Raw genomic sequence first — 11,201 nt, 5'->3', positions numbered from 1 at the left:
TCAATAAGAGACGGTTTCTATTGAGACATTCCTTCCAAGTGTCCTATCCGCCGCGGATGGGGTCGGGGGAGATGCTCGCTCCTCGCTTGATTTTGTTGGGTTTTGCTGCCTCGTCGGGAACGTCGTCTCTTCGCGAGGTTTCTCGTTTGGCCGAGAGGTTTGGCTTATCGTCGTCGGGTCCGCCGCCGAGGTGCTATACGGGCTTCACCATCTAGCTGGGGACGTGATCGCTTCACGAAGTTCCTCGTCTTGCTGAGAGGTTTGGCGTATTGCCATCAGGTCTGCTGGGGACGCCGAGGGTGCTCTTCAAGCTTTGCCATCTCGCCGGGGACGTGGTTGCTTCACGAGGTTCGACGTGTCGCCATTGAATCCGCCAGGGACACCGAGAGTGCTCTTAGGACTACGCCATCTTGCCGGGAACGTGGTTGCATCGCGAGGTTCGCCAACCAAGGGGCTCGTCGTGGCTCGCCGGCCAAGAGTTTGTTGTAGCTCACTGGCCAAGGCTCGTTATGGCACGGGGCTTCACGGTGGTTGTTTGCGCGATATGGCGCACATTAGACGTGTCAACGACCAATGACCCAAAAGCTTAGGTCGGGACCATCTTCGCTTTCACCGTGTTAGGGCGGTGGGACGCCATCTCCGTGCTCATTGTCAAGGATTGGTTCGAGGTTGAGTCTCTTGCGCTCTGGTGGGACTTCCATTGAATTCCCCCACATACTGGCCTCTTTGCCTACGACTCTAGTCATCACACCGATTATTCGGAAGAAATTGTTCTTGAGGTGTGTCATACGTGTGTCTTTTTCGTTGTTGGGAGGATCGGAATGCATACTTTCTTAGAACGAGATTTACGCTTGATTTTGTTGGGCTTGAACTTGTGCCCGTGTATTGATCCCACCGCTCCTCATGAGGTGAAGAATGATTCTCTCAAGAGCAGCTAGATGGCTGAGCATTCCGCGAGAAGAATGTCTAGCCACATTCTTTGTAGAAGCTGATTCTTCGAAGTTTTTCCGCCGAGGAAAATGGGTTTTGGGATCTCGTGGTTGTTCCTAGAAAACTCCTCCTTCTAGCACCAAAATGTTAATGCCGAAAATGGAAAATTGATCACAGCTCGGTCTAGGGTCAGACCCTATGACCCCGCGGTGGTCGAACATGAAAGATATCTCCAAACTTGACGCCTCTGTCGTGGCTCGTCACTTGAAAAAGAGAGAAACATGAGCTAGAGGGGCGCAGATGGGTTTCCTTCGGCGCACACTTCGACGCTCATTAGTCCAAGTGATGTGTGAGGTTGGGGACCTTTGTTCACCCTTAGGAATTCTAGAGAGAGAATGTCTTAGGTGAGAGAGGCAGAGTTTTGTTAAGTTGAGAAAAACTTACCTCCTAATGATGTGATTATAGGTATTTATAGTACAACCTTAACAGTAGGTGTAGATTCGTCTTCTACCAGGGAACCTTCCTCCTTAGCTTTGGTTGAGGTCGAGGCCAGCCCAGTTTCGCTGTGATCAAAATCGCCCTTATTTTGGTAAAGTCAAGGTCGGCCTTGTTTTTCCGTGGTAGAGGCCAACTTCACTTTGTTGAGGTGAAGGTGAGCCTTTCCTTGCTGGGGTGAAGGTGAGCCTCACTTTGCAGGGGTGAAGGCGAGCCTCCTTTCGTTTAGAATTAAGAAGGCGAGCCTCCTTTTTGTTGAGAAGAAGGCGAGCCCCATTTGGTTGAGGTGAAGATAAGGTTCATTTTTCTGTCTTCTGACCAAGTCTTTGAGTTTTTCATTTTTTTTTCTTTTGGGTCGTGCTCGTTGTGTTCCTTTGTTTTTGGGTTGGGCCGTCATATTTTTCAGACAAGGAAAATTCCTCATAACATGCTTCAATTAGAATTGCCTTGTAATTTGTTAATTGTATATGTACCGTGTACTTTAGACCACACATGCCTACTTTTATTAGCCCCTCTACAACAAGTCTATATCAGCCTAGATGCACTATTCTAAATAGCTCTAGCTCTGGCTCACCGTGTGACCCCGACTCATCTTCACCATGTGGTCTCACTACCTTACCTGCTCTACATGTTCTTGTACATGTTCGTCTCACTGAACATGGTTCTTAATCAGCTTTATTGCGTACATCAACGTCAGACCCTACATTGGAGCCCACTGTAGTTTTCAAGTCTTCTCCCAATATACATTGTTAATCTGGTTTTTGGATTAGCATTAAGAACCGTCTGTAGTTCGATCTAAAGACGGACCATATGACTGCACGTAGGTTGGGTTTGGTGAAGTTCTCCTCTTCTCGTCGTTTTCGTCTTGTCAATGAATCTCTTTCGCGCTTCTCGCGTTCATCGGGTTTGTCATTTTTGTGTTATTCGGATCTTCGGGTATTCGGGTCCTTGAGTTTATGGCTCTAGGGATCTTTCGCGTTCTTCGCGTTCTTCGTCGAGTTCTCGAGTTTTTTGCTTCTTTGAATCTTTAACCCTTTGAATCTTCCATGTTCTCCGTATTTTTCACGCGTTCATGTTCTTCAGGTTCTTCGCGTTCTTTGGATCTTCAAGTCTTTTGGTCTTCCACGTTCTTCGTGTTCTTCGGATCTTCGAGTGTTCGGGTCTTTGGATCTTTGAGTCTCCGGGTTTTCGAATCTTTCACGTTCTTCGTGTTTTTTACATGTTCGTGTTCGTCACGTTCATCGTGCTCTTCGAATCTTTGAGTGTCCGGGTCTTCTGATCTTCGAGTCCCCGGTCTTTGGATCTTCCACGTTCTTCGCCGGATCTTCAAATCCTTGCACCTTCACCTAAGCACAAGAAAATATGAATCTAGAGGGACGCGGATGGTTTTCCTTCGGCGCGTGCTCTGACGCTTAACATTAGTCATTTTGTATTGTGTCCTTGGCGAACGATTTGTACTCGTCTCTTATATTTTCTAGAGAGAGAGAGATCGAGTTGTGGTGTGATTTTGTATAGTTTTGACAAGTTGAGAGAGTTTTTGTAGAACGAGTAATCATGGGTCTTAGTGAGTCATTTCCTCTCAAAATCTGGGTTCTCTTGGCTGTTTGGTATTGAAGTTGCTCATACCGCTTAAAGTTTGTTGCTATTATATTCTTGATCTTCTCGCCAAGGCAAAGATACGGTTTAACTCACCTAATGCCACTTTTATGACTAGTGGTCCAGGACTCGGCAAATTTGGCAGTGACCTTGTAGAGGATGTCCATTTGTATCGGAGCATGCAATGAATGCAATGCTTACTCATCCAACAAAGTATGCCAATTTATGTAGAACTCTCCCAAAGTTTACGAGAATGCAATGAAATACGTTAGTGGGACTTTAGATCATGGATTGCATCTTCGCCAGTCTCCTCATTACAACATGTCAGGGTTTTATGATGTGAACTAGGGTACTGACTTTGATGAATGACGTTCTACTACTGAGCATTGTGTGTTTTTGGGCACTAACTTAGTGTCTTGGAGCTCCAAGAAGGAGAATACCATCTTGTGGTCCTCCATTGAAGCTTAATTTTATGCACCGAGTGACTAGCAGGGCCGGCCCAAACTCACCAGGGGGTTCTAGGCGAAACAATATTTTGGGGCCCTATAATACTAATAAAAAATTAAATTTTCAAGGTAAAAAATGTAAATTTTTTAGAAAATGGGCCAAAATGTAAATTTTGTAAATTTTCTTAAAAATAGGTAAATAGTGTAAATTTTTTGGGACCCATCCACATATGGGGCCCTAGGCCTAGGCCTAACCCGCCTTAGCCCAGGGCCGGCAATGGTGACTAGTGTTGTTTTTAAGATCTCATGGCTTCTCTCTATGCTCTTTGAACTTGGATATCCTATGACTCGTGTGCTTGAGATTTTGTGTGATAACACTAGTGCAAATTAGCTATCAAACAACCCTATTCTTTGTGCTTGCACATAGCATTTTTCAATGGACATGTACTTTGTGCCAGAGATGGTGACACAAGGTATTCTTCAAGTCAAGCATACATGTCCTAGCTCACAGTGGAAAGTATATCTATGTCGTCTCTCCGATATCTTCTCAACCATGAACTTGAGAGGCTATTAAGGGCACTCTTTCTGTTATTAATGTATTAAGTCTATTAATCACGTTTAGCTTATTGTCTAAGAATTATGGGATATAAATCGATACTCTTAGGGATAATAAACTAAGGAAATCATAATATTCTCTCTAGAGTTTTCCTTTCTCTCTGTCAATATAATAATAAATAAATAAATAAATTAAAAATTATGATATAGAATAAGATTGCTGTCATACTCAAATTCAACCTTATTTATGGGGCATGGTTGCTTTGAATCGATCACTTTTAGGGTGAAGATTGCCTTGTATTTTGAGATACAAAATGTACAACCAACGATTGGGTACAAATACAGTAATATATCTTTTGTTTATATTTAGGAAAACCTGTAGCTGTTTAGCCACTATGCATTAAATTTCATAGTAATAATGTCTGAAATAGAAATTGGGTATTCAAAAACCCAAAGACATTATTAAATCCAGCGATAGCTTGTGATATATAAGGAAGAGAGCCAGCTGAGCTGATCCTATTTCATTATATAAATAAATAAAATCATATTTGATTACTTCTATGTTTAAAATATTCGATATATAAAATCACCCCAATTAAATACGCTTGACGGCCAATGTATTATACTGTGTCGTTAGCAAGATAACATCTAAATGAATAAAACTGAACATAATATTTTGAAAGTAAAATAAAAATACCCTGATGTTTGACAATAATGTTTAATCAATTACCATTCATTATTGCATAATTATTATATCTCTGTGATGTACCTTTTGTTTCATACTCCGTCCCCCTTGTTTTAAAAAAAAAATCCATAAATGACCAACCAATTAACTAACCAACCAAAGCAGCCACCAAAATTAATCTCTAAAACTAAAAAGAACAACTTCACAACCAGAATATTATGGCTTTTAGTAAAGTTCCGTAGTCTTATTTGCTTGTCACTCTTTCTAGTTGGTGAAATTCTATTTATCCACTTCAAATTCCAAATGCAAAAACATTAGGTTCTTCCTTAAAAGTCAAGCAACAAATATATATACATATACATATATATATGCACTTTTCTATTTCAGAGCCCCACCACCAAGCCAAAGCTTGAACCTTTTTTTTCTTCTTCTTCAATGGCAAACATACTGAGAGACAAAGTGTTTGGAAGCTCTCAGAGACACCAAGCCCCAAAGAGCGAAACCGCCGCGGCTATGCTGAGCCATCGGACCGTCGAAGCCCTCTCGTCTCCCTTCGGAAGCGACGACCTAGGGTTTTCACTCTCCGACTCCGAACTCCGAGAGACCGCCTACGAGGTCCTCGTCGGAGCCTGCCGGAGCTCCGGCGGGAAGCCGCTGACTTTCATCCGGCAGTCCGAGAGAGCCGACCACGCTCCGACGGCGGCTTCGCCGTCGCTGCAGAGATCACTGACGTCGACGGCGGCGAGCCAATTGAAGAAGGCTCTGGGACTGAAGTCGTCGCCGGCGACGATGAGGCGGATAGGCGCCGGAGATTCGGCGAGCCAGGGGAGGGCGGCGAAGCGTTCGGTGACGGTGGGGGAGATGATTAGGGTTCAGATGAGGGTTTCGGAGCAGGCTGATTCGAGGATTCGAAGAGCGCTCCTCAGAGTCGCTGCTGGTCAGGTTTGTGCTTCCAAATTTTTATATTTGAATTTGAACTGTAGTACTGAGAATAATTCGAACGAATTTATGATTTTTTATTTATTTATTATTATTGTTCGAATTTGAGTTCTGAGTTTGTATGTGGAAAATCAAGACCTTGAATTTTTTGCAGATTAAATTACTCAGAACTTAAGAATTACAACAAATCAAGTGTTCGTATTTGGCAAAGAAACCATAATCTTCAGAATAAAAAGTTGACTAGAGAACGAGTAAATTAATATTCTTTTCGTGCTTGTTTTCACGCTTAACGATAAAGAAGCTTACTTTAGGCTGTAGTAGAAGCTTTCTAGTTTCTATACTTGGTTTACGAGTGTTTTTTCTTTTTCTTTTTCTTCAGTACTAGACTTTTGAAGTTTGTAACTTCAAGAACATCAAATCAGCAAAACTGAATCCACTAATATTCAATTTTTGCTATAAACTTTTTAGCAAAATTGTATGTTCAGCATATCACAAACTGTTTTTTAGAGAAATCTTTGGATTTTAGTGATAACAAATAACATTAAATGTAAATTATTGCCTTTTTTTTCGCTCACTAAACCACAACTTGTTCATTTTTTTTCCTGGTTTATGTATTAGCTTGGAAAACGTATTGAGACGATAGTTCTGCCTCTGGAGTTCTTACAACATCTCAAATCATCGGATTTTGCTGATCAAGAAGAATACGAAGCTTGGCAGAGAAGAAATCTGAAGGTCTTAGAAGCATCTCTACTTTTGCATCCTCACTTGCCACTCGATAAAACCGACGGTACCGCGAGGAGACTCAGGGCGATAATACAAGGAGCCTTAAAAGAACCCATCGAAACTGGAAAAAACAACGAGACGATACAATTGCTCCGTTCTTTGGTTATGTCTCTTTCTTGCCGATCGTTCGATGGTTCCTCCGATACATGCCATTGGGCCGATGGTTACCCGTTGAACCTCAAGCTGTACCAAATGCTATTAGAGTCCTGTTTTGACACGAATGAAGAAACATCGGTTATCGAAGAAGTCGACGAGGTTTTGGAACTCGTTAAGAAGACTTGGGTGGTCCTTGGAATCAACCAAATGCTGCATAATCTTTGCTTCTCGTGGGCTTTTTTTAACCGTTATGTCACGACCGGCCAGGTAGACAATGACCTTCTTTTTGCTTCTAATAATCTGTTGGTGGAAGTTGAAAGAGATATCAAGGCAACTATGGACTCTGTTACCTCTAAGATATTGAGCTCTACGCTGACTTCTATATTGGGTTGGGCCGAGAAAAGGCTTGTTTCGTACCGGGATGTTTTCCACAGTGGAAACATTGAGTCCATGCAGAACATTGCTTCCCTGGCGGTATTATCGGCAAAGATGTTGGTTGAGGATATATCTCGTGACTACGACCGAAAGAAAAAAGAAGTGGATGCAGCGTATGACAGTGTTGACTCGTACATTCGATCTTCGGTTCGGAATGCATTTGCTCGGGTAGGTCCTCATTGTCTGTACTTTGTCATACATACTCTTTTCAAGCACACTATCTTCCGGGATGGATATTAATTAGGCATATTTGCACATGTGGCCCCTGAATTCTTCAGATGACAAATTGACCCACCCCCATACTTTTTTTTGCACCAGCAGCCCCTGAATTTTGAAAACCTCATATATAAGCTACATGAAATCATTTTGTTCAAAGCTTGTGCCACTAAGAAACTTTTTTTCATTTTGCCGCCTTGTATTACTAGAGCATAAGCTACTTCAGATGATTTATCTTTTTCTTAACTTTACGTATGCTCATTGCAAATTCCTCGTCACATTGATTTTAAGATGAAGTCGACAAATTTAAGAATGATTATCTTAGCTCTTTTTACCCGTTGAAGTACAATAATGAAAGGTCTTATTTTTTTTCCTTCTCTTGCACCAGAATCTGAAAAAGGCGAAGTCTACCAAGCGTCCATCTAAGGACTCGAACTGCAATATGCATGTCCTCTCTGTCCTAGCAGAGGACATCGGCGAACTGGCTTTGAGCGAGAAGAATATATATAGTCCCGTGTTTAAGAGATGGCATAGTCTTGCAGCGGGTGTTTCCGCCGCAACCCTTCACTCGTGCTATGGCGATGAACTGAAGCGGTTCATAGTAGGGATCAGCGAATTAACGCCCGACGCCATTCAAGTGCTGAGAGCCGCTGACAAATTGGAGAAAGATCTCGTGCAAATCGCCGTCGAAGATGCGGCGGAGAGTGATGATGGAGGGAAATCAATCATCAGGGAGATGCCTCCTTATGAGGCTGAAAAGGTGATCGGCGATCTGGTCAAGGGTTGGATAAAGACGAGAGTTGACAGACTCAAGGAATGGATAGACCGGAATCTGCAACAAGAGGTACAAGGACACGACCAAATATCTCTTATTTATAGATTAACGACTCTTGAATATTGTATAGTCAACCCCATTATATCTACTAATCAGAAATATTATATTCCTTCAATCCTAACAGAGTTTTGGTCATATTTTTCTGACATTTTAATGTTGGTGAGACAAGTCTATATTTTGATGGGCAAGTGTATCTAATTTGGACAAGTTTTCGACAGTTATGGAATCCACAGGCAAACAAAGAGCATTTCGCCCCCTCTGCGGTTGAAGTACTACGCATCGTTGACGATACCTTAGAAGCGTTCTTTATGTTGCCAATACCAACACATTCCGCCTTGCTTCCCGAGCTGAAGACTCTTCTCGATAAATGCCTCAACCATTACATATTGAAGGTCAAGACTGGCTGTGGTAGGATTTCTTTGCAAGACTCATGTTTATAAGTTATTAGGTTACGAAATCTCGTATTGACCCGCCATTTATTTTTCTTCGTTTTTGCAATTGCAGGGTCTCGAAGTACGTTTGTTCCTACACTTCCTTCTCTGACCAGATGTTCAGCTGGGTCGAAGTTCAGCGGTGTATTCAAAAAGAAGGAAAGGTCAAACTCTACGCAGAGGAAGTCCCAGGTCGGGTCTACAGAGAATGGTTATAACTCCCACGGGGTACTCCAACTCTGTGTTCGCATCAACACTTTGCAGCTCATCCGATTGGAGTTGGGAGTTTTTGGGAAGAGAATGATCGCTCACCTCTCAAATTCGGAAGACTCGGATAGCGTAGACGAGATCGCGGACAGAGTAGGCAAAACGTTCGAGCTCTCCAGATCCACTTCTCTCGAAGGAATCCAACAGCTCAGCGAAGCGGCAGCGTACAAGATTGTCTTCGAAGACCTGAGCCACGTCCTCTGGGACGGTCTGTACATCGGCGAGGCCTCTTCCTCCAGAATCGAGCCGTTCATCGAGGAGCTCGAGCAATACCTGGAGATGATCTCGTCCACCGTGCACGACAGGGTCAGAACTCGAGCCATCACCGACGTGATGAAAGCTTCGTTCGATGGGTTCCTTTTGGTTCTGCTCGCTGGCGGTCCGATCCGGGGCTTCGTTCCCCAAGACTCGGATGTGATCGAGGAGGACTTCAAGCTTCTGATGGAGCTTTTCTGGTCCAACGGGGATGGATTGCCGTCAGATCTGATCGATAGATTCTCGAGGGCAGTGAAGAATGTTCTTCCTCTGTATAGCGTGGAGACCGAAAGCCTCGTGGAGCGGTACAAGGGTTTGCTTCTGGAGAGCTTTGGGCCTCCTTCGGGAAAATCGAGGCTACTTCCGATGCCTGAGACCTCAGGACAATGGAGTCCGACCGAACCGAACACGCTTCTCCGGGTTTTGTGTTATCGGAAAGACGAGGCTGCGGCCAAGTTTCTGAAGAAAAATTACAACTTGCCTACAAAGTTGTGATATGATTTCAAGTCTTGGGAAGCACCACCATGATTAAAGGAAGAAGATAAGTTTGCTGACATTTTCATGTGGAAATGATTAAGAGATTGGTCTCGGAGATGTGCACATCTATGCCTGTGATACTCGCGGCGAAAACATTCCACAATCCTAAGTCCAGAGAGAAGATTGAGTAGTTTGGTCGATAATAATTTTGTCAGGATGGATTGATTGGTTTTTTTCTTGAGCTTTTGCGTTATGCAGCGTTTGATAAAGATTTTATTTGTCTTGTTGAATTTGTAGATAATATACACTTTATACGCGTCTGTAAATTCTTACATATAAATTAATTTTATAATATTTTCCCCCTTGTGTGAACTATATTAGTGTCTATTTCTCAACAAAATATATATATATATATATATATATATATATATATTAATGACGAAAAACAGAATTAACACTTATAGCTGGTCGCGGTTCGATTTAGGGTCGGACCCTATGATCGCGTGGTAGTTGAACGGTGAAGAAACTCCCAAGCTTGCCACCCTTGCCAATAAGAAAGAAAATTTCGGTGGCTCGTCACCAGCAAAAAGAGAGAAGAGAGGGGCGCGGAGGGTTTCCCACTGCGTGTTCTCCGACGCTCAATATTAGTCCAAGTGTTATGTGAAGTGGGGGCCTTCGTTCTCCCTTAAGAATTCTAGAGAGAAAGTGTGAGGTGATCAGTGAGAAACATAGTTTTGTTAAGTTGAGAAAAGTTTACCTTCTGATGATGAGATTATGAGTATTTATGGTGCAGTCTTGAGTAGGGGTATATTCGTCATCTACTAGGGCCCCTCCTCTCTAGTTTTTGTTTAGGTCGCGGCTGACCTACTTTCTCGTGGTCGAGGCCAGCCACGTTTTGTCGTGGTCGAGGTCAGCCCTATTTTGTTGTGGTCGAGTCCGACCTCGTTCTGTTGAGGTCGAGGCCGGCCATGTTTTGTTGTGGTCAAGGCCGACCTCGTTTTGTTGAAGTCGAGGCTAGCACGTTTTGTTGTTGTCGAGACTGGCCTAGTTTTGTTGTGGTCGAGGTCGACCCTAGATAATCTTTTTTGTAGTCGTGGCTGGCCCTCATCCATTTTCCAGTCTTCCGACCAAATCTTGGATTTTTCATTTCGTTGTTTGAGCCGGGCCCATCGAGTTTTTCTGTTTTTGGGTTGGACCGTCATGTTTTTCAGACAAGGAAAATCTCTTCATAACAATTAGTATTTGCTTAATCGAATCAATTTTATCCATTCATTAAGATTTACATTTACATTTTTTAAAATAATATTTGGCATAGTCAACTAAAAAATCAGATTAGTAAAATTATTATTTTTAAATGTAATCACTCTCGACGCAAGCGGATTCCATTGAATTGACTTCTAACACATAATGATACTAAATTCAAATATTTTAAGTCAAAATTTTGGATATTTATTTTATTAAGAGAATTCACAAACATTAGGCCACTTTTAATAATGCTCTTGTAGAATAGCCTAGCTTTCATTTTTATCAAGAAAATAAAGTCAAAGTTAATTGAGCGTGCAAAAACCGGTGCTCCTGCTAACTATTATTTAATAGGACAAAAAAAGTATAAAATAGCCAAACTATAATTGAATATAACTATTCTTTTTGCTGCCATTTACCTTCTTTTTTTTTTCTTTTTTTTTTTTATCAAAGTAGTAGCCATATTAAACGTATTCTTATATATAAGTGTGGAAATTCGGAAATAGAGAAAGGACGAA

At 42.3% G+C, this 11,201-nt stretch overlaps 1 protein-coding gene across 1 annotated transcript; it reads left to right on the top strand.

Moving 5' to 3' along the window:
- Window positions 1-5,001: 5,001 nt before the first annotated feature.
- On the top strand, window positions 5,002-9,813 carry LOC149400791 (Gls protein (DUF810)). The gene is made up of 5 exons (XM_089612175.1): window positions 5,002-5,649; window positions 6,265-7,128; window positions 7,565-8,020; window positions 8,230-8,419; window positions 8,516-9,813. The coding sequence occupies exons 1-5, from the start codon at window positions 5,143-5,145 to the stop codon at window positions 9,457-9,459; spliced, it is 2,961 nt and encodes a 986-aa protein (XP_089468301.1). The 5' UTR covers window positions 5,002-5,142; the 3' UTR covers window positions 9,460-9,813.
- Window positions 9,814-11,201: the final 1,388 nt, after the last annotated feature.

Source organism: Urtica dioica, chromosome 4 (assembly GCF_054948205.1).
Source record: "Urtica dioica subsp. dioica isolate 48M chromosome 4, U.dioica_male_clone48M_v1_H2, whole genome shotgun sequence".
NCBI lineage: Eukaryota > Viridiplantae > Streptophyta > Magnoliopsida > Rosales > Urticaceae > Urtica > Urtica dioica.
Note: the sequence above shows the minus strand (reverse complement) of the source record. Positions and strands in the feature narration are given on the sequence as shown.